Source organism: Pongo pygmaeus, chromosome 1 (genome assembly GCF_028885625.2).
Source record: "Pongo pygmaeus isolate AG05252 chromosome 1, NHGRI_mPonPyg2-v2.0_pri, whole genome shotgun sequence".
Taxonomy (NCBI): Eukaryota; Metazoa; Chordata; class Mammalia; order Primates; family Hominidae; genus Pongo; species Pongo pygmaeus.
This window is the reverse complement of record NC_072373.2, coordinates 36981277-37005432: the sequence shown is the minus strand read 5'-3', so window position 1 is coordinate 37005432 and position 24156 is coordinate 36981277. Positions and strand designations below refer to the sequence as shown.

At 44.4% G+C, this 24156-nt stretch overlaps 1 protein-coding gene across 3 annotated transcripts in view; it reads right to left on the bottom strand.

Moving 5' to 3' along the window:
* Positions 1-24156, bottom strand: part of PACC1 (proton activated chloride channel 1) — a 51377-nt gene that overhangs the window by 20625 nt on the left and 6596 nt on the right. For 2 of the 3 annotated variants that reach the window (XM_054478769.2, XM_054478786.2), the window contains exons 3-4: positions 2783-2992; positions 1165-1316 (exon numbers count right to left, since the gene is read on the bottom strand). In XM_054478769.2, the coding sequence (XP_054334744.1) occupies positions 1165-1316; positions 2783-2992 (362 nt within the window). The remainder of the gene's footprint in view (positions 1-1164; positions 1317-2782; positions 2993-24156) is intronic. The other variant, XM_054478778.2, reaches the window with a different exon arrangement.

The following is a 24156-nucleotide window of genomic DNA, read 5'->3' as shown; positions in this document are numbered from 1 at the left end:
GTTTGCTCCACCAATCTGGCCCAAGCTGTTTTTTATGCTTTATACCAGTTCCTCAAAATGTCTGGTCCACTGGTGATATCCTTTCTTCATGTGCAAAGCTATTATTGATGTTCTAGTCTGTTCTATCTTGTTCCTTAGAGAATCATTTCAGCAGGATTTTAGGAGGGGGCCTAGCGTTCACATACTAACAAAAAAATATCCGTGTGATTCTTTCATCTTAAAACCCACTAACAGTTCCCTGTTACCCAAGGGAGCAAGTGTGGCTCTACAGCACAATGCATGTTCTTTTCTCATCTGGCCATTACTCCGTCCACAGCTTCACCACCCATCAGTCTTCCAGGGCTCCTGACCCTATGAAACATTTCCCCACCAACTGCAATTGTACCCAGAGGCACAAGTACAACATGTCGTCTCTTCCCTTTAGGCCACGGTGCAATTTCCTCTGCCTAGAAAAACTTTCCTTCCCAATTTCATCTGGAAAACTATTGTAGCCCCTTTCAATGCTTTCTGAAGCAAGGATACGAAATGAAAAAGATGAGATGTAAATCAATACAAAACGCCTACCCTGCCTTTGAAACCCTGTGCAGTGCCACTCCTCCAGGGCGCTCCGAACCCCATCCCTCAGTCATCCTTCCCAGCCGTGCTGTGTTGTGCATGACAGCACGGCCAGCCCAGGGCCCAGGAGTCCTTGTCCCCAGACCGACGCTCTTTTACGCTGGCATATTTCTTTCAAACTATGGATTCTCAGGCCCCACCTAAGGAATTATAATTCAATTGGCTTCACATGGAACCTGGAAATTCATATTTTCAAAAAGTATCCTGGCAATTCTGTCAAGTGGTCAGGTATGGGACCCGCTTCGCTATATCACACCAGCCCCACCCTTTAGCCCTGTCATTCTTCCACTGGGGACAGGGTCTCACCGCACTGTCAGGAATCCCTGAGCATTACTCAGCAAAGGCTGAAGGCCTCACTGTCCTCCCTGAATGCAAGTGAGCCAACCACAGCCAAGTGTGCATATGGCACAGCCACATGTCTGCTTGGGGACTAAGGCCCCACACTGACTGAGTGGAAGAAGGACTCCTGGGAAGAAGGAAACTTGGGGCCTCGGGTTGCGGGGCTAACGGAGCAGCTGCCCAGACCCAGCTCAGGCAGGCACGAATTACCACAGTCTGATTGGAGAAGGGGTCCGTGTAGTTGATCCTCTGGGTGGTGCAATTCATGTCACCCGGCTGGCCAGGGCTTGTCAGAGGAGGAATGACCTCGTAATGGTGCTTACAGCTGAGCAACTGGGCCTGACCGGGGTACAGGGCAATACCTGGGGGCACAAACAGGAAAAGCAAGTGTCAGAAATCACACTCCTGACCACATCCCTGAAATCATCTCACACCTACCAACAACCTAACGTTCTGGACTCCCTGGATGACTGCAGGGAAGGGAGAAGAAAAGGGTTTCAGAGGGTAAGGAGCCACATCCCCTGGCCTCAGAAAGCCCCGCTCTAGCAGAGGGCACAAGCCCCTCCTCAGTAAGCCCCTGGCCAACCGGGGATCCAGCTGCTCTGATGCCCACATCAAAACCCGCTCCACCTCAGAGCCCCACTCTACACCCTCTGAAGGAGTGTCTCTTGACTCAGCCCCTGTGCCATCCCTCTGGGCCAACACCCACCTGCAGAATCACTGGGAGGCTCTAAACTGTGGAATTCCTCAGAACTCATTTTGTCTCTTAGACTGGGAGCCCCAAGTGTGCGGGTCACATCCCAAGAGTCCCTCCCTCTTCCCAGCCCAGGCACCTCTACTGACAGTAGCTGTCCAGCCTCAAGGGCAGCAATGCTAAGACAGCAGCCCATGGCATCAGAGACAGACAGACTTCAGAGACACTAAGAGACCAGACAGAGAAAGTAAAACCTACAGATAAAGAAGACTCAAGCAGACACACAGAGAAGAGGGACAAACACAAGACAGGAAGAGATGGGCAGAGGAGCCATGACCAGCACACCTGACTCTGCTGGAGGCTGGCAGGAAGCCCCAGAGAGAGGGCACCCGGACTCTGGCTCTGCCATGTGAGCAGGCCCTCCCACAGGTCACTCAGGAGCATCTGTGGGCAGAACAGGTGGCACACACTGGGTGGACAGGGCCCAATTCACACAGTTTATGCCTCCTCATTTACTCTACGGCCCCCAGAACATCCAGTGCCAGCCCTGCAGCCCAGAGCAGACAGCCTGCTCTATAGCAGAGTGGACTCCCCACTCAGGGACCAGACACCCCAATGGGACAGGTATACCCAGTGTGGCCTGGGAGTCCCTCTCCAGGCAGAGTTGAATGGCCTCGCCTCCCCTGCCACCCTCCCCACCCCACAGTCCAGCTTTCACTCCTGCTTCTCCTCATCCCTGCCCTCTGGCCCCAGCCAAGTTAGTCTCATTCTCTCCAGAGAAGCCCTCTGCCTCCCTAGACACTCCTTCGCTCTGCTGATCCCCATCCCAAAGACACTCTCTTCCCATCTATGTGCTTTTCAAGGCCCAGCTCAAATCCTACCTCTCTGCCAAGCTTTCCCTGACCCCTCCAGTAGCCTGCAGTAGCTACTCCAGGCTCTGTCCATTTCTGTCCTCAGCACGTAACACACTCCCAACAGCAGCTCCTTGGGCGTAGACTCTATACCTAGACTATGCTTGGTTGGACTCCTCTGCCCTGCCCGTAGTACCACAAATACAATGGCAGCTCAGGGAGTATCTGCCAGCTGACACCCTAGATCTGGGGCCCTGATGCCTGGCCCAGGGGCAGGCTCTACCTGGGGCATCATAGCGATCCACTTCCTTGTAAGACACAGACATGACAGGGTGCTTGAGTTTCTCACGAAAGTCTGTGATGGTCTGGTAGACCAGGAAGACGGCCACAGCCATGAGCAGCAGGTAGATGAAGATGAGCAGGACCGAGAAGACGTTCTTCAGGCAGGCCTTGCTGAAGCGGATGCTGCTGGAGGCGGACTCGCTGTCCAGGCCTGACAACAACAAAACACCATGTGACCCAGGACACAGGGACAAGGTACAGACAGAGATGGCCAGCAACCTCCAGGCCCTTGCCTGCCTCACCAAGGAGGTGAAGTCACTTGCACACCCAACCTTTCCACCTCACCCCACAAATCATAACAAAGGGCACCTGTAAACATTTACTACACAGCTTCTCTGCCAGGCAGAGGACACCAAGATGAAGGAGACTTATTCATTGTCTTTAAGGAGTTTACTCTCAAAAGAAAAAAAATAAAAGATAAAAAATGATAAAAATGTTAAAAGAAAAAGCAAAAAACAAAAAGAACAGAAAAAAGGAGTTTACTCTCTAGAGGAATAGGCAGTTACAATCCAACAAGTGAGCTGGCCCCAACCTACCTCTCTGGCCTTATCCCTCACCACTCCACTTCCCCGATTCTCCCAGCTCTAGCTCCACCTCTACTCATCGATTTTCTGTTCTTCTGGAGTGCCCTTCTCAACCCGGGAGCCTCTCACATTTACCATTCCCTCTGCTTGATTTTCTTTTCTTCCACAGGTGATGCTTCACTCACCCTAAGCCCTGAAAGCTTTTTGCTTGGCATCTGGCTTCCAACAGTGACAGAGTAGCTTGGTCACGCCATCCTTCCATGGAAGCATTTTAATTTAGAAAGACATTTTCTTGGCCAGGTGCAGTGGCTCACGCCTGTAATCCCAGCACTTTGGGAGGCCAAGGCGGGAGGATCACCTGACGTCAGGAGTTCGAGACCAGCCTGACCAACATGGTGAAACCCCCGTCTCTACTAAAAATACAAAATTAGCTGGGCATGGTGGCGCATGCCTGTAATCACAGCTACTCAAGAGGCTGAGGCAGGAGAATTGCTTGAACCCAAGAGGCGGAGGTAGCAGTTAGCCAAGATCGCGCCATTGCACTCCAGCCTGGGCAACAAGAGCGAAACTCCATCTCAAAAAAAAAAAAAAAAAAAAAAGAAAGAAAGACATTTTCTTGAGGAAGCCTCTCCTGACCCCTAACCTTTATTTGGGCACCTCTTCCTCAGTGTTCCCAGGGAGCCCTGTATGTCCCCTACTTCATCACTCTGCAATGTCATGTCTATACATCTTTTACCCTCCTAGGCTGTGAGTTCCATGAGGGCAGGGATGGGGCCAGTCTTATCCCTAACTGAATCCTTAGCCCTTCATGCTATGCCTGGAACATTCTGCATTTACATGGTGACTGATTAAACACGTCCTGATGCTATTGGTACAATACAACTCTGTCTCCCCTACCTCCCTCACAAAATCCTGAGGCTAGAAGCTAGATTAATCTCTGTTATGGACGAAACTGTATCCCCCATCCTCAAATTCACGTTGAAGCCCTAACCCTCAATGTGACTATATTTAGAGACAGGGCCTTCAAGGATATAATTAAGGTTAAATGTGGCCACAAGGATGAGGCCTGATCCAATAGGACCAGAATCCTTATAAGAGGAGGAGACACTAGGAGCACATGCAGGAAAAAAGGCCATGTGAGGACACAATGAGAAGGCAGCCATCTGCAAGCCAAAGAGAGAGGCCTCACCAGAAATCAATCCTGCTGGCACCTTGATATTGGATTCTCGCTTCCAGAACTGTGAGAAATAAATTTCTGTTGTTTATGCCACTCAGCTGTGGCATTTTGTTACAGCAGTCTGAGCTGACTAAGATACTCCCACAGGGCCCCCTGTGCCCTCTCTGCTCCTCAGCTGAAAATGGAGCTCGCTGAGAAGAAGCCCTATTTCCTCCACAGCCCAGCTGAGCACAAGGCTGAGAACAAGGGAAGCATCTGAATGTAAGCCCCAAAAGGTATCTGCTTGGCATCTGGCTTCCAACAGTGACAAAGTAGCAGTGTCACATCACCCTTCCACAGAAAACAATTATAAACTTTGGACAACATATTTTAAATTATTTGAAGGCACTGGGAGAATGATCAAAAGCAGGCAGAAATTGAAAGAGAGGCTACCCTTGGAAGAGAAGAACTGTACTTGGTGAGATTTATACATCTGTAGCTTTTTGCCTAAGAATACATGCCAATCCCTATAAGGCATGGTTCAGAGTGACAGCGACAAAGTTCAACGCTGGAAGACCAGCCAGAAAGTTAAGACGAAACCATGAAAGGGAGGGAGCCACACAGGGGGTGAAACTCCCAAATCTACAACTAAATATATGTTCAGATCCTTGGCTGGAGAACCCGGGGGGGCCAGCAAAAAGTAACAACTGGAAATTGAAAGAACTGCATGGAGATTTCAACTACGGCTAATGCAGTGGAGATAGGAGTTTAGAGCTTAAATCTTGCCATATGCCAAGAAAAAAAAATACCCTTCTGAAGATCATAACAGAATCCAGAATCTCTACATCATTCACAATGTCCAGTGTTCAATCAAAAATCACTAGACATGCTAAGAAACAAGAAAATGTGACCTGTACTCAAGAAAAAAGCAATCTACAGAAACCAACACCAAGATGACCCAGTGTTGCAATTTAGTAGAGAGGAACTTTATAGCACTTAAAGGAAAATATCTGAATAAGGAATAAAGACAAGATCAATAGAGAAACAGAAACTAATAACAACGGCCAAATATATAGAATTGCAGTTTTGCAGGATGAGAAAGCATTGTGGAGATGGATGGTGGTGATGGTTGCACAGCAATATGAAAGTGCTTAATATCACTGAACTATACATTTTAATGAGTAAGATGATGAGTTTTACATTATGTGTAGCTAACCACTATAAAAATGTTTCATTAAATTTAAAAAAACAGATGGAAATTCCAGATCTGACAAGAAATAAATGAAATAAAAAGTTCACTGTATAGGCTTAATAGCAAAAGATGGCAGAAAAAGAGTTCGTGAACTCGAAGTTAAATCAACAGAAACTATCCAATCTGAAGAAAATATTGAAGGAAAAAAAAAACTAAATGGAGCCCGGATAATTGTTACAGTATCTAGCAGTGTAATGACATGTAACTGGAGACAGAAAATGGGTCACAAAAAATATCTGAGGTCGGGGGCATGGTGGCTCACCCCTGTAATCCCAGCACTTTGGGAGGCTGAGGCGGGTGGATCACAAGGTCAAGAGATTGAAACCATCCTGGCCAATGTGGTGAAACCCTGTCTCTACTAAAAATACAAAAATTAGCTGGGCGTGGTGGTGCATGCCTATAATCCCAGTTACTCAGGAGGCTGAGGCAGGAGAATCGCCTGAACCCGGGAGGCGGAGGCTGCAGTGAGTTGAGATCACGCCATTGCACTCCAGCCTAGGAAACAAGAGCAAAACTCCATCTCGGAAAAAAAAAACAAAACACTATTGATATTGGGTTCCAAGATGGCCGAACAGGAACAGCTCCAGTCTACAGCTCCCAGTGAGAGAGACGCAGATGATGGGTGATTTCTGCATTTCCAACTGAGATACCGGGTTCATATCACTGGGGCTTGTTGGACAGTGGGTGCAGGACAGTGGGTGCAGTGCACTGAGTGTGAGCCAAAGCAGGGCGAGGCATCGCCTCACCCAGGAAGCACAAAGGGTCAGGGAATTCCCTTTCATAGCCAAGCAAAGCTGTGACAGATGGCACCTGGAAAATCGGGCCACTCCTGCCCTAATACTGCACTTTTCCAATGGTCTTAGCAAACGGCACACCAGGAGATTATATCCCGCGCCTGGCTCGGAGGGTCCCACACCCACGGAGCCTCGCTCATTGCTAGCACAGCAGTCTGAGATCGAACTGCAAGGCGGCAGCGAGGCTGGGGGAGGGCACCCGCCATGGCTGAGGCTTGAGTAGGTAAACAAAGCGGCCGGGAAGCTCGAACTGGGTGGAGTCCACTGCAGCTCAAGGAGGCCTGCCTGCCTCTGTAGGCTCCACCTCTGGGGGCAGGGCATAGCCGAACAAAAGGCAGCAGAAACCTCTGCAGATTTAAATGTCCCTGTCTGACAGCTTTGAAGAGAGTAGTGGTTCTCCCAGCACAGAGTTTGAGATCTGAAAACAGACAGACTGCCTCCTCAAGTGGGTCCCTGACCCCCGAGTAGCCTATCTGGGAGGCACCCCCCAGTAGGGGCAGACTGATATCTCACACGGCCAGGTACCCTTCTGAGACAAAACCTCTAGAGGAACAATCAGACAGCAACATTTGCTGTTCAACAATATTTGCTGTTCTGCAGCCTCTGCTGCTGATACCCAGGCAAACAGGGTCTGGAGTGGACCTCCAGCAAACTCCAACAGACCTGAAGCTGAGGGTCCTGACTATTAGAAGGAAAACTAACAAACAGAAAGGACATCCACACACCAAAACCCCATCTGTACGTCACTATCATCAAAGACCAAAGGTAGATAAAACCACAAAGATGGGGAAAAAAACAGAACAGAAAAACTGAAAATTCTAAAAATCAGAGCACCTCTCCTCCTCCAAAGGAATGCAGCTCCTCACCAGCAATGGAACAAAGCTGGACAGAGAATGACTTTGATGTGTTGAGAGAAGAAGGCTTCAGATGATCAAACTTCTCCAAGCTAAAGGAGGAAGTTCAAACCCATCGCAAAGAAGTTAAAAACCTTGAAAAAAAGATTAGACGAATGGCTAACTAGAATAACCAAGGCAGAGAAGTCCTTAAAGGACCTGATGGAGCTGAGAACCATGGCACGAGAACTACATGACGAATGCACATGCTTCAGTAGCCGATTCGACCAACTGGAAGACAGGGTATCAGTGATTGAAGATCAGATGAATGAAATGAAGAAAGAAGAGAAGTTGAGAGAAAAAAGAATAAAAAAAAAACGAACAAAGCCTCCAAGAAATATGGGACTATGTGAAAAGATCAAATGTACGTCTGATTGGTGTACCTGAAAGTGACAGGGAGAATGGAACCAAGTTGGAAAACACTCTGCAGGATATTATCCAGGAGAACTTCCCCAACCTAGCAAGGCAGGCCAACAACATTCAAATTCACGAAATACAGAGAACGCCACAAAGATACTCCTCGAGAACAGCAACTCTCAGACACATAATTGTCAGATTCACCAAAGTTGAAATGAAGGAAAAAATGTTAAGGGCAACCAGAGAGAAAGGTCGGGTTACCCACAAAGGGAAGCCCATCAGACTAACAGCTGATCTCTCGGCAGAAACTCTACAAGTCAGAAGAGTGGGGGCCAATATTCAACATTCTTAAAGAAAAGAATTTTCAACCCAGAATTTCATATCCAGCCAAACTAAGCTTCGTAAGTGAAGGAGAAATAAAATCCTTTACAGACAAGCAAATGCTGAGAGATTTTATCACCACCAGGCCTGCCTTACAAGAGCTCCTGAAGGAAGCACTAAACATGGAAACGAACAACCGGTACTAGCCACTGCAAAAACATGCCAAATTGTAAATACCATCGATGCTAGGAAGAAACTTTATCAACTAACGAGCAAAATAACCAGCTAACATCAAAATGATAGGATCAAATTCACACATAACAACATTAACCTTATATATAAATGGGCTAAATGCTCCAATTAAAAGACACAGACTGGCAAATTGGATAGTATTAAGTTTCATCAGTGTGCTGTATTCAGGAGACCCATCTCACATGCAGAGACACACATCGGCTCAAAATAAAGGGATGGAGGAAGATCTACTAAGCAAACGGAAAACAAAAAAAAGCAGGGATTGCAATCCTCGTCTCTGATGAAACAGACTTTAAACCAACGAAGATCAAAAGAGACAAAGAAGGCCATTACATAATGGTAAAGGGATCAATTCAACAAGAAGAGCTAACTATCCTAAATATATATGCACTCAATACAGGAGCACCCAGATTCATAAAGCAAGTCCTTAGAGACTTAGACTCCCACACAATAATAATGGGAGACTTTAACACCCCACTGTCAACATTAGACAGATCAACAAGATAGAAAGTTAACAAGGATATCCAGGAATTGAATTCAGCTCTGCACCAAGCAGACCTAATAGACATCTACAGAACTCTCCACCCCAAATCAACAGAAAATACATTCTTCTTAGTACCACACCACACCTATTCCAAAACTGACCATATAGTTGGAAGTAAAGCACTCCTCAGCAAATGTAAAAGAACAGAAATTATAACAAACTGTCTCTCAGACCACAGTGCAATCAAACTAGAACTCAGGATTGAGAAACTCACTCAAAACTGCTCAACTACATGGAAACTGAACAACTTGCTCCTGAATGACTACTGGGTACATAACGAAATGAAGGCAGAAATAAAGATGTTCTTTGAAACCAACGAGAAAAAAGACACAACATACCAGAATCTCTGGGACACATTTAAAGCAGTGTGTAGAGGGAAATTTATAGCACTAAATGCCCACAAGAGAAAGCAGGAAAGATCTAAGATTGACACCCTAACATCACAATTAAAAGAACTAGAGAAGCAAGAGCAAACAATTCAAAAGCTGGTAGAAGGCAAGAAATAACTAAGATCAGAGCAGAACTGAAGGAGACTGAGAAACAAAAAACCCTTCAAAATATCAATGAATCCAGGAGCTGGTTTTTTGAAAAGATCAACAAAATTGATAGACCGCTAGCAAGACTAATAAAGAAGAAAAGAGAGAAGAATCAAATAGACTCAATAAAAAATGATAAAGGGGATATCACCACCGATCTCACAGAAATACAAACTACCATCAGAGAATACTATAAACAACTGTACGCAAATAAACTAGAAAATCTAGAAGAAATGGATAAATTCCTCGACACATACACCCTCCCAAGACTAAACCAGGAAGAAGTTGAATCTCTGAATAGACCAATAACAGACTCTGAAATTGAGGCAATAATTAATAGCTTACCAACCAAAAAAACTCCAGGACCAGATGGATTCACAGCCGAATTCTACCAGAGGTACAAGGAGGAGCTGGTACCATTCCTTCTGAAACTATTCCAATCAATAGAAAAAGAGGGAATCCTCCCTAACTCATTTTATGAGGCCAGCATCATCCTGATACCAAGGCCTGGAAGAGACACAACAACAAAAGAGAATTTTAGACCAATATCCCTGATGAACATCGATGCAAAAATCCTCAATAAAATACTGGCAAACCGAATCCAGCAGCACATCAAAAAGCTTATCCACCATGATCAAGTGGGCTTCATCCCTGGGATGCAAGGCTGGTTCAACATACGCAAATCAATAAACATAATCCAGCATATAAACAGAACCAAAGACAAAAACCAAATGATTATCTCAATAGATGCAGAAAAGGCCTTTGACAAAATTCAACAACCCTTCATGCTAAAAACGCCAATAAATTAGGTATTGATGGGACGTACCTCAAAATCATAAGAGCTATTTATGACAAACCCACAGCCAATATCATACTGAATGGGCAAAAACTGGAAGCATTCCCTTTGAAAACTGGCACAAGACAGGGATGCCCTCTCTCACCACTTGTATTCAACATAGTGTTGGAAGTTCTGGCCAGGGCAATCAGGCAGGAGAAAGAAATAAAGGGTATTCAATTAGGAAAAGAGGAAGTCAAATTGTCCCTGTTTGCAGATGACATGAATGTATATCTAGAAAACCCCATTGTCTCAGCCCAAAATCTCCTTAAGCTGATAAGCAACTTCAGCAAAGTCTCACGATACAAAATCAGTGTGCAAAAATCATAAGCATTCTTATACACCAACAACAGACAAACAGAGAGCCAAATCATGAGTGAACTCCCATTCACAATAGCTTTAAAGAGAATAAAATACCTAGGAATCCAACTTACAAGGGATGTGAAGGACCTCTTCAAGGAGAACTACAAACCACTGCTCAATGAAATAAAAGAGGACACAACAAATGGAAAAACATTCCATGCTCATGGATAGGAAGAACCAATATCATGAAAATGGCCATACTGCCCAAGGTAATATATAGATTCAATGCCATCCCAATCAAGCTACCAATGACTTTCTTCACAGAATTGGAAAAAACTACTTTAAAGTTCATATGGAACCAAAAAAGAGCCTGCATCGCCAAGTCAATCCTAAGCCAAAAGAACAAAGCTGGAGGCATCACGCTACGTGACTTCAAACTATACTACAAGGCTACAGTAACCAAAACAGCATGGTACTGGTACCAAAACAGAGATGTAGATCAATGGAACAGAACAGAGTCCTCAGAATTAATACCACACATCTACAACTATCTGATCTTTGACAAACCTGACAAAAACAAGAAATGGGGAAAGGATTCCCTATTTAACAAATGGTGCTGGGAAAACTGGCTAGCCATATGTAGAAAGCTGAAACTGGATCCCTTCCTTACACCGTATACAAAAATTAATTCAAGATGGATTAAAGACTTAAATGTTAGACCTAAAACCATAAAAATCCTAGAAGAAAACCTAGGCAATACCATTCAGGACACAGGCATGGGCAAGGACTTCATGTCTAAAACACCAAAAGCAATAGCAACAGAAGCCAAAATTGACAAATGGGATCTAATTAAACTAAAGAGCTTCTGCACAGCAAAAGAAACTACCATCAAAGTGAACAGGCAACCTACAGAATGGGAGAAAATCTTTGCAATCTACTCATCTGACAAAGGGCTAATACCCAGAATCTACAAAGAACTGCAACAAATTTACAAGAAAAAAACAAACAACCCCATCAACAAGTGAGTGAAGGATATGAACAGATACTTCTCAAAAGAAGACATTTATGCAGCCAACAGACACATGAAAAAATGCTCATCATCACTTGCCATCAGAGAAATGCAAATCAAAACCACAATGAGTTACCATCTCACACCAGTTAGAATGGTGATCATTAAAAAGTCAGGAAACAACAGGTGCTGGAGAGGATGTGGAGAAACAGGAACACTTTTACACTGTTGGTGGGACTGTAAACTAGTTCAACCATTGTGGAAGACAGTGTGGCGATTCCTCAGGGATCTAGAACTAGAAATACCATTTGACCCAGCCATCCCATTACTGGGTATATACCCAAAGGAATATAAATCATGCTGCTATAAAGACACATGCACACATATGTTTATTGCAGCACTACTCACTATAGCAAAGACTTGGAACCAACCCAAATGTCCAACAATGATAGACTGGATTAAGAAAATGTGGCACATATACACCATGGCATACTATGCAGCCATAAAAAATGATGAGTTCATGTCCTTTGTAGGGACATGGATGAAGCTGGAAACCATCTTCTCAGCAAACTATCGCAAGGACAAAAAACCAAACACCGCATGTTCTCACTCATAGGTGGGAACTGAACAATGAGAACACTCGGACACAGGAAGGGGAACATCACACACCAGGGCCTGTTGCGGGGTGGGGGAGGGGGTAGGGATAGCATCAGGAGATATACCTAATGTAAATGACGAGTTAATTGGTGCAGCACACCAACATGGCACATGTATACATATGTAACAAACCTGCATGTTGTGCACATGTACCCTAGAACTTAAAGTATAATAAAAAAAAATACATATTGGAAAAAAAGAAATCTGAAAAAAACAATGGCCCAAAACTGGAGAAAGACATCAACTTACAGATCCAAGAAGCTCAATAAACACCAACCAGGATAACCAAAAAAAAAAAAAAAAACCATCCCAAGGCAATTCATAATCAAAGTGCTAATGTAAAGAAAAGGGAAAAATCTTGAAGGCGGTGAGGGAAAAAAATATCTATCTATCTATCTATATATTACATATAGAGCACTGATACTAACAACAACTAATTTCTGAACAGAAACAATGGAGGCCAGAAGACAATGGAACATCTTCAAATGCTGAAAGAAAAAAAATTTTTTGTCTACCAGTATAATTCTCTATCCAGCAAAACTTCAAAAATGAAGGTGAAATAAAGATATTTTGAAACACAATGGCTGAGAGAATTCATCACTAGCAGACCTGCACTAAAATGCATGCTAAGAAAAATTCTGAAAGCTAAAAGGAATTGACACTAGATGGTAACTGTCAGATGTAAAGAGCACTGAAAATGTTAAATAAGTGAGTAAAAGAAAAAGCTACTTAAAAAAAAATTAAGACTGCCTACAGCAGAAATTACTCAACAATATTATAAGGTTTATAACTTGCAAGAAAGAAAAAACAGAGAAACAAACAAAAAAACCCAGCAAGACAAGTAGAAAACAGCAAAATGGTAGAGCCAAATCCAGCCATATCAATAATTACATCAAATGTAAATGGACTAAACCGTCCAATTAAAAAGCAGAGACTGTCAGTCTGGATTAACAATAAAACCCAACCATATGCTTTGATAGCAGATTTCAAATACAAAGACACAAAAGAATATCTGCTCATAATTATTTAATTTTACTTTATTTAAAGCACAAAAGCAGGTTCAGCACAGAACTATCAAAGTCTCCTGGGCTGGTAAAGACAAGGAAATAATTCATTCTTTACTTCTACAAGATCAAGCACCAACTCTACAAGCATGATTTTGTACTAGGTGCTTCAGGGAGATATCAAATGAAGGACCGATGGTCTCTAATCCAAAGTGCTACAGAATTCAGAAACATGTAAGGATATAAAACATGAGGTTTCCTTCAACTGGAGGAAGAATGGGAAGCATAGGGAGAAGGGGAGTTATCAGCAAAGACTCTGTGGAGGTGGTCATGTTAGTTCTGCACCTAAACCACAAGGAGAATTTTAAGGAAGAAATAATTTGGTTTCCATTATTCATTTATTTTCTGACTGAAAGAGCAGATATACTGTGCAGTGGTTATGAGCATGAGCTTTAGAGTCGGAGTTTTGAGCTCCAGCTGCAGCTTTGCTGCTAAATACTCCATGATCCTAGACAAGTTACTCAGTGCTCCTAAAGCCTTACTTTTTTCATGTAAAAAGAAAATACTCATTTCCATTTTACAGGATTTTTGAGAGAAGCAGATGACAGAATGTTGCAAAATGCATTACAGTGCCTGCTCAATGGTAACAATTACTGGTACCAGAGAAACAGAATGTACCCTCTACCCTTCAAAAAATGAAGTGCTCAATTATGAAAATAGCAAAAATAAAGATCATAGAACTATAATCTCTTTTGAAAAATAAATGTGAAAAGATATACACTGAAAATAAAATGGAGTCAGGGCAGAATATAGTGTCTTTCACATAGTAGGCATGTAACGTTTCCATGTTTGTCAAATGAATAAATAACCTAAATAATAGATGAACTAAGTCTTGCCATGCTAACTCAATCCGTCAGAGAATATTAGTGCAATCAAGCATGTAAAACTATAAACCAATGAATGTTCCTTGCTGTTTTTTGGCAAAATACTTTAGAAGGTTTTCACTTTACACAAAAATGCAAATTTCCGAAACAGTCAGTGAGGCCCCTTTAGGTTTTAAGGGACAGGTTACTGTGGGCAGTGGAGGTTTACTCTACAGGTACAAGGATAAGTGAGAACTGGGGAAACCCAATGGGTAGCTGAGAGCTAAGCCACCAAGGTCGACAGCAGCTCTAGTTGTCCAAAAAGAATTAAGGCAATTCTTTCTCATCTCAGCCTCTTTTGTGTTTGATTTCACTTTTGCCTCTACCTATTGCTAATAGACACTACGTCAATTTCTGCTCCTTCATGGCTTTGCTATCTGCCTTCTCTCCATGTTTTTCTCATGATGCTGCTCCACTTTACTAAGTCCTTCTCCGTGAGTCTTGCACTCAAATTCTCCCCCAGAGAGTATCCTGTATAGGGTGTTCCACCAGATACCTCACAAGACACTGACCTCCTTCATGCCCAGCCTATAGATGGCTTCCCTTTCCTGGGTGCTGACCCCTGAGCAGTCAGCTGTAGCTGGGCTGCAGGGCCACAAGATCTACGCACAGGAACCTACCCATAGCTATTTAGCTTGGAAGGTACAACCAACTCCCATGGTCCAAATGGGACCACGAGTATACTTCAAAACCTGGTGGGTGAAAATACATTCACTGTCATGAGCTGCTCATAACTGCAGTGGCAATGAGTACCAGCTTACTACATTCTAACGGAGTTTGAAAAGATCACAAGATAAAACTGAAGGAACTCTGAAGTGACTGATTTGTTGCATAACATTTGAATCTAATTTTTAAGAGTTGATAGGGACCTAAAAGGCCATCTGGCCCAACTCTACTCTTTGTACAACAATCCAGATCCCACAGCCAGTAACTGGCATGATCAGAATGAAAGAGTCTTAGAGTCCTGACTCCTAGCCCAGTGCTCTTTCCCTACACAACTGTGAGCATTTTTACAATTACAGTCATTAATAATAAAAGATGTAATTGAACGAATATAACTTCATAACAAGTAGAGAAGTCTGAAACACTTTTTTTTTTTTTTTGGAAGAGACATGGTCTCACTCTGTCACTCAGGCTGGAGTGCACTGGTGTGATCATAGCTCACCGCAGCCTTGAACTCCTGGACTCAAGTGGGGTCTCACTCTGTCACTCAGGCTGGAGCACAGTAGCATGATTTTTGGCTCACTGCAACCTTCACCTCCCAGCCTCAATCAATCCTCCCATCTCAGCCTCCTGAGTAGCTGGGACTACAGGCACGTGCCACCATGCCCAGCTAATTTTTCTATTTATTGTAAAGATGGGGTTTCACCATGTCGCCTAGGCTGGTCTAGAACTCCTGGACTCAAGCAATCCACCCACCTCAGCCTCCTAAAATGCTGGGATTACAGGCATGAGCCACTGTACCTGACCTGGAAAACTTTTTTTTTGAGACGGAGTTTCACTCTTGTTGCCCAAGCTAGAGTGCAATAGTGCAATCTTGGTTCACCGCAACCTCCGCCTCCTGGGGTCCAGCGATTCTCCTGCCTCAGCCTCCCAAGTAGCTGGAATTACAGGTGTGTGCCACCACACCCGGCTAATTTTTTGTATATTTAGTAGAAACGGGGTTTCACCATTTTAGCCAGGCTGGTCTCGAACTCCTGACCTCAGGTGATCTGCCCACCTCAGCCTCCCAAAGTGCTGGGATTACAGGGATAAGCCACTGCACCTGGCCCGGAAAACTTCTAAGACAAACTCTATACTACATCCAGGCTGAACAATATAATAAAGAGGAACAATGACTGGCATTTGTGGACAGGTGTGTCCACTCTGCATTAAGCCAGATAAACATGATTTGAATGTTTTGCCTTCATGATGGCCTTGGTTAAGGAAAGAGATGAAGTTCTCCCTACATGTTCTTGAAAATTCTAAAAATAGGCATAAAACAAGAAGATCACATGCCAATTCTATCACTGCAATTCATCTGGGAGAGGTACTTGGAACAAATTACTCTCATGGGAACATTGACCAAAAGTCTTCTCTTCTGTTTTACTCACAGAAGCCAAGTTTAGCTTCTTTACAGGCCTCTTCTTGATCCACAAATAGGAGTGTGATCTAAATAAAAACTGTAAAACTATTTACTTATCCTCCACACTTGCTATAAGTAACACTCCAATTCTGAAACTAGACACCATTACACTTTATCATAAAAAAAAAAAGTGCTGGTTATTTGATAAAATGTCCCACGCACTATGTAGTGAGAAAACTAACACTGGCTTTTTGTGGCAAACTGGATGAATGTGCTTTAAAAGTATACATCCTTTAAATAAACGCAAACTCAGGGTAGTAGGAAGACAAAAATAATGCACAAGATGTTCCTGGGAAAGGTAGTTTATATGCTTTGTAAAATCCATGACAGAATTCCTTCAAAACCCCAAACTTGCCCCAGAATGCAAGTTCATCCACTAAGGTGATCTGTGATGGGTAATTCAGTAGAAAATATCATAGAACCTCTATTTAGAGGAAGGGGGCTTGGTTGTCTGCCATAATCCTGTGAAACTCCACCTTGCAGGGAGCACTAGGCTAAGAGGCATTCTGAATTTTTTGCCTACTTTTTTTTCTGTTTAGTGTGGTCAATTTTGTTTCTCTTTTTTAGATATAATTTACATACCATACAATTTACCGTTTTAAAGTAAATATATTCAGCAGTTTTTAGCATATCCACAAGATGTATAACCACCACTACTATCTACAGAAAATTTTCATTACCCAAAAAGAAACTCCATACCCAAGAGCGGTTACTTCCCCTTTCCTGGCAACCGCTAATCTAATTTCTGTCCCTATGGATTTGCCTGTTCTGAACATTTCACATAAAGGGCATCATATGTGTGGCTGTGTCTGACTTCTCTCACTTACTATGTTTTCGAAATACAGCCAGGGGCGGTGGCTCACACCTGTAATCCCAACACTTTGGGACGCTGAGGTGGGAGGATCACCTGAGGTCAGGAGTTCAAGAACAGCCTGGCCAACATGGCAAAACCTCGTCTCTACTAAAAATACAAAAAGCAGCTGGTCGTGGCGGCACATGCTTGTAATCCCAGCTACTCAAGAGGCTGAGGCACGAGAATCACTTGAACCCAGGAGGCAGAGGTTGCAATGAGCTGAGATGGCGACACTGCACTCCAGCCTGGGCAACAGAGACTCTTATCTCAAAAAAAAAAAACAAAAAAAAACTTATCCAAGTTATAGCATGCGTCAGTTTCTCATTCTTTGTTTTTTTGAGACAGAGTCTCCCTCTTGGCTCACTGCAACCTCCACCTCCCGGGTTCAAGCGATTCTCCTGCCCCAGCCTCCCAAGTAACTGGGATTACAGGTGCGCACCACCATACTTGGCTAATTTTTCATATTTTTGTTAGAGACGGGGTTTCACCATGTTGGCCAGGCTGGTCTTGAACTCCTGACCTAAAGTGATCCACCCGCCTCAGCCTCCCAAAGTGCCGGGACTACAGGCATGAGCCACCGCACCCAGCCAGTTCCTCATTCTTTAATTGTCAAATAATATTCTATTGTGTGAATGTACCATTTTACTTATCCATTCATCAGTTGATAGTCATTTGGCTTATTTCCACTTTTTGGCTATTACAAATAAAGCTGCTATGAACAATCATGTACACACTTTTTGGAGATGTAAGTTTTCATGTGGACGTAGTTTTCACTTCTCATGAATATACACCTAGGAATGGAATTGCTGGCCCATATAGTAACTCTGTAGTTAACCTTTTGAGGAACTGCCAGACTATCTTCCACAGCAGCTGCACCATTTTACATTCCCATCAGCAATGTATGGAGATTCCAATCTCTCTACATCCTTGCCAAAACTTATTATCCACTTTTTTAAAATTATAACCATCCTAGTAGGTGTGAAGTGCTATCTCATCGTGATTTAGAGTTGCATTTCCTTGATGACTAATGATGTTGGCATTATTTCATGTGTTTACTAGTCATTTGTATATCTTCTTTGGAAAAATGTCTATTCAGATTCTTTGCCCATTTTTAAACTGAGTTGTCTTTATTGTTGAATTGTTGGCGTTCTTTATATATTCTAAATACCAGTCCCTTATCAGATGTATGATTTGCAAATACTTTTTCCCATTCTGTGGGCTGTCTTTTCACTTTCTTGATAGTGTCCTTTGATACACAAAAGGTCTTCTTTTGAGGGGGAGGGGAATGGAATCTCACTCTGTCACCCAGGCTGGAGTGCAATGGCATGATCTCGGCTCACTACAACCTCTGCCTCCTAGGTTCAAGCAATTCTCCTGCCTCAGCCTTCTGAGTAGCTGGAATTACAGGCATGAGCCACCACGCCTGGCTAACTTTGCATTTTTAGTAGAGGTGGAGTTTCACTATGTTGGTCAGGCTGGTCTCAAAATCCTGACCTTAGGTGATCCACCCACCTCGACCTCCCTAAGTGCTGGAATTACAGGCATGATCCACCATGCCCGGCCAAGGTTTTCATCTTGATAAGGTCTAATCTATTAATTTTTTCTTTGTCTATCCCATTATATACAGTTGTTTCCATGGAGAACTGATTGTAATGACTGATTAACCAAGGGTTTTCCTCAGTTTGATTACATCTCTGATGTAAGAAAGTGCTTATTCTATTAGCACGTCTGATGTCATTTCTCCCTTTGAGCAGAATACTAATTGGTTCTGATTCACTTGATAGACAGGAAATGAATAGACTAAAGATTTTAGTGCATTATGGTATGGAATTATGTGTTCCAGAGAATAAAACTGATCTACAACCCTGCATGTTTGGGTGCTTAACTTGAATCTCTGCTACACTGTCCTCCTTTCTTGTAGCTCCTACCTCCAGGCCCTCCATTCAACTCCTTTTCCAGCCCCGGCTCCTCTTTTGGCCCCCAGACAGGGATGTTTGTGAGGTTCAGTCTTCATGGCCCCCCTGCTCATTTTTCATCTATCCCTGTGACCTTGCCCCCATGGGATTTCTCCAGGTTGCACAACTCCAGCCCTCCCCTCTCTCCTGTCCATCCTGTAACTGTCATTGCCTCTGGGCCATCTCGACTTCAACTGACCGTATGCCAACAACAAATAGGCTTTTTTTTTTTTTTTGAGACAGGGTCTGTCATTCTGTTGCCCAGGCTGGTGTGCAGCAGTGCAATCTCAGCTCACTGCAACCTCTGCCTCCTGGTTTCAAGCGATTCTCTCATCTCAGCCTCCCAAGTAGCTGGGATTACAGGTGCATGCCATCATGCCCAGCTAATTTTTGTGTTTTTTGTAGAGACAGAGTTTTGCCATATTGCCCAGGCTGGTCTTGAACTCCTGGCCTCAAGTGACTCACCTGCCTCAGCCTCCCAAAGTGCTGGGATTACAGGCGTGCCACTACACCTGGCCATCTTCTTTTCTAAGCCATTTGCCTCTCTAGGCTCCATCTCTATGTAGTAGCATTCTCCCATTTGCCTGGCTTCAAAATTAAGAATCCTTTTTGATTCCTCCTTCTCCCCCTCTGCTACAGCAAAGCACCCTCTCACATCAGCCTTTGCCGCAGCATGGTTGTCTCCCTTTGCCTTAATCCAGCCACATTCATCTCCTGAATCCTCACTTTACTCCTCTTACTGTCCTGTTCCAATCCTTTTATTTTTTATTTATTTATTTTTTTGAGACGGAATCTCGCTTTGTCACCCAGGCTGGAGTGCAGTGGCGCGATCTGGGCTCACTGCAAGCTCCGCCTCCCGGGTTCACGCCATTCTCCTGCCTCAGCCTCCCGAGTAGCTGGGACTACAGGCACCCACCACCACTCCCGGCTAATTTTTTGTATTTTTAGTAGAGACGGGGTTTCATTGTGTTAGCCAGGATGGTGTCGATCTCCTGACCTCGTGATCCACCCACGTCGGCCTCCCAAAGTGCTGGGATCACAGGCATGAGCCACCGCGCCTGGCTGCAATCCTTTTAAATACTCCCTGCTCCCTACTAGATAATGTACAGATCCTGACACTCAGACCCCTCCACAATCTGACCAAGTCTATCTTTCCTACCTCATCTCCCTCTACTTTGCTCACCAGCCCTCTGCACCAACCATACCATGCTATACATGATCTCTGACATGTCCTATTTTATTCCCATCTCTATACAGTTGGTCATGTCATCTCCCTTCCCTAGCCAGCCCCTTCTTTTTAACCTACATGTTACCTTTCCTTCAGAGTAGTCCCACTTTCTCAAACCAGCCACACTTCCTTCCTTTTTTTTTTTTTTTTTCCAAGTAGCTGGGATTACAGGCGTGCACCATTCCTGGCTAATTTTTGTATTTTTATTTTTATTTTTTGAGATGGAGTCTTGCTCTGTCACCCAGTCTGGAGTGCAGTGGCACAATCTCGGCTCACTGCAACCTCCGCCTCCCGGCTTCAAGTGATTCTCCTGCTTCAGCCTCCCGAGTAGCTGGGATTACAGGCATCTGCCACCATGCCCCGGCTAGTTTTTTTGATATTTTTAGTAGAGATGGGGTTTCGCCACGCTGGCCAGGCTGGTCTTGAACTCCTGACCTCAGATGATCTGCTCGCTTTGGCCTCCCAAAGTGCTGGGATGAGCCACAGCGTGAGCCCCTTCAGGTATGAGCCACCACGCCAGGCCCCTTCATTCATTTTGAAGCACCTGACTCTATCATTTCTTTGGCCCTCATTCATTCATTCCAGTTAGCTCAGTTGCTCCTAGATGAGAGGCCGTCCTGCTCTAAATCCCCACTGCTCTCCCCCAGAGGACAAATAGGTACTGAGTACCTACAGTACTCATACTTCTATGGAGTCATACTACCATACTACACTCCACCCTAAGCACTGGAGTTACAGTAAAGGAGGAGAAGACAAAATCTGTGTGCCTCACAGAACTTGTGGGGCAGTGCCAAGGGGTGGATAACAATTAACTGAATAATTCAACTCAATAAATGTGACCTATCAACTGTGTTAACTGTTACAAAGGAAAGCATATCACAGGGAGAAAGGGACCTCATCAGGGAAGTCAAGGAAGGCTCAGAAGGAGGGAAAAGTTCTTCCTTGGGTAACCGGCCTTCTGTCTCTATATATCTGAGTTCCTGGAGGAACTTACTCACCCTCTTTGTGGTGTCGGCACTTGGCATAACAAGTGAAGCAGTCCTTAATTGATCTGCTACAGGGAGGGGAGAATTTGGAGCAGGAAAGCTCTCATCTAGGAACAACTGAGCCAGAGTCAGAACACCTTGCAAGATAGCCCTGGGTACGGATTTGAGCCCTGCCACTCATGAGCTCTGAGCATATTCCTTAATGTCTGTGCCTTGGGTTCCTCATCTATAAACTAGGACTAGCCATTCACCTCACAGAGTGGCTGTGAAGATTACAGGATAAAGTGTATATAAAAAGCCCTATAAGCTCGGAGCAGTGGCTCACACCTGTGATTCCAGCACTTTGGGAGGTCAAGGCAGGAGGATCACTTGAGCCCAGGAGTTTGAGACCAGCCTGGGCAACACTGCATGACCTTGTCTCTAAAAAAAATTTAAAAATTAGCCAGGTATGGTGGCGCATGCCTGGAGTCTCAACTACTTGGGAGGCTGAAATGAGCCATGATCACACCACTGTACTGTAGCCCAGTCCACAAAGCAAGGTCCCATCTCAAAAAAAAAAAAAAAAAAAAAAAAAGCCCTACACAGGCCTAGTATATGAAAGCACCCCCAAAATGGCAACCACTATCATCATTACCATTATTATTATTATTATTATTAGAAGACACAAAGGGGCCGAGCATGGTGGCTCATGCCTGTAATCCCAGCACTTTGGGAAGCTGAGGCAGGTGGATCACTTGAAGTCAGGAGTTCGAGACCAGCCTGGCCAACACTGCAAAACCTCGTCTCTACTAAAAATACAAAAATTAGCCAGGAATGATTGCAAGTGCCTATAATCCAGCTACTCCAGAGGCTGAGGCATGAGGACTGCTTGAACTCAGGAGGTGGGGTGGTTGCAGTGAGCCAAGATCGTGCCACTGTACTGCAGCCTGGTTGACACGGCGAGACTGTCTCAAAAAAAAAAGAAGACTCAGAGGCAAGAAATGAGCTCTGAGAGTTGTGTATCAGTCCATCAAATTTGAGCCAACTCACTATTGACCCAGCCAAGTGGACTCCTGAGATCTGAATCTCCTGTGATTTAGAAAGGAGATGAGCCCAGCTCATCTGGTTTCCTCAAAGCAACTGGGAAGGCTACCCCAAAGCAAGTGGGAATGCTCTTGCCAGTTGATGGAACTACCCAAAATTTGCTCTGCCTGAGGCCTGGCTTCCTATTCTGATTGACCCCAGGCTTTGCAGCCCCAGGAATCTGAGGCAAAAGAGAAGCTGCTAAGGTCCGAGGTCGTTAGGGCCACCTCCTGATTTACCTGGGCACTTCTCTATGAAAGGAAACACAAAGACAAGCCTCATCTTTCCAAGTCTGGCCTCCCTCCCCTTCTTCCTCCTGCCTCCATCTATGCACTTCTGGTTGGGGGCAAGAGGGTAGTGCAAGTGGTTGGGGGCAAGAGTGTGGTAGGCAGAATAAAGGCTCCCAAAGATGTCCAAGTGTTAATCCTTAGAACCTGTAAATATGTCAAGTTGCATGGAAAAGGGGAATTAAGGCAGCAAATGGGATTAAGGTTGCTAATCAGCTGACTTTAAAGCAGGGAGATTATCCTGGGTTACCTCGGTGGGCCCAATGTGATCACAAAGGCCCTTTAAACATGGAAAAGAGAGGCAGGAGAGTCAGTGTCAGAGCGATGTGATATGAGAAAGTCTCGACCAGCCACTGCTGGTTTTGAAGCTGGAGGAAGGGGCCACAATCCAAGGCATGCAGGAGGCCTCCAGAAGCTAGAAAAGGCAAAGACCAGGTTCTCTCCTCAAGCCCTTAGAAAGGAATTCAGGCCTGCTGACTTTTTTTTTTTTTTAATTTTAGCCCAGTGAGATCCATTTTGGACTCCTCACCTCCAGAACAGTAAGATAATAAATGTGTGTTTTTTTAAGCCACTAAGTTTGTGGTAATTTGTTATAGAAACAATAGAAAACTAATATACAGGTCTTTCAAGTTGTTCTCCCGGGAGCCTTAGGGCTTTAGTGGCAATGCCTCATGTCAGAGGGAAGGTTAGCCATGCTACTATCTTTTACATATTGGGCTTTAATAAAAGAATGTTTAAAATATTGTTTTGTGTGAGTGTTTTTGGTTTTTGTCTGTTTGGTAGAGGCAGGATCTCATTTTGTTGCTAAGGCTGGTTTCCAACTCCTGGCCTCAAGAGATCCTCCCATCTTGGCCTCCCAAAGTGTTGGGATTACCACCACTTAAAATAGTTTTTATAAACCACTGATGTAGGCCAGGCGCGGTGGCTCATGCCTGTAATCCCAGCACTTTGGCAGGCCGAGGTGGGCGGATCACCTGAGGTCATGAGTTTGAGACCAGCCTGGCCAACATTGTGAAACCCCGTCTCTACTAAAAATAAAAAAGTAGCCAGGTGTGGTGGCACGCACCTATAGTCCCAGCTATTTGGGAGGCTGAGGCAGGAGAATTACTTGAACCTGGAAGGCAGAGGTCGCAGTGAGCTGAGATTGCACCACTGCACTCCAGTCTGGGTGACAGAGTGAGACTCCATCTCAAAAAAAAAAAAGAAAACACCACTGGTGTAGTAGAGAGAGTTTAGGGTCAGGCGGAGTTTGATTCAGTCTGTGTTTACCAGCTATATGACCTCCCCATGCTTTACTCAACCTCCCTGAGGTTGGGGGCCTCATCTGTAAATGGGGGATAACCACTTCACAGGGTTGATGTGAGAATTAAATGGGGCAAATGGGGTAGGACAGATCCTGGCACAGGGGAAGCAGTCAGGAAATGTTAGCTGCCCTTCCAGCCTCCTTCCTTCCAGGCAG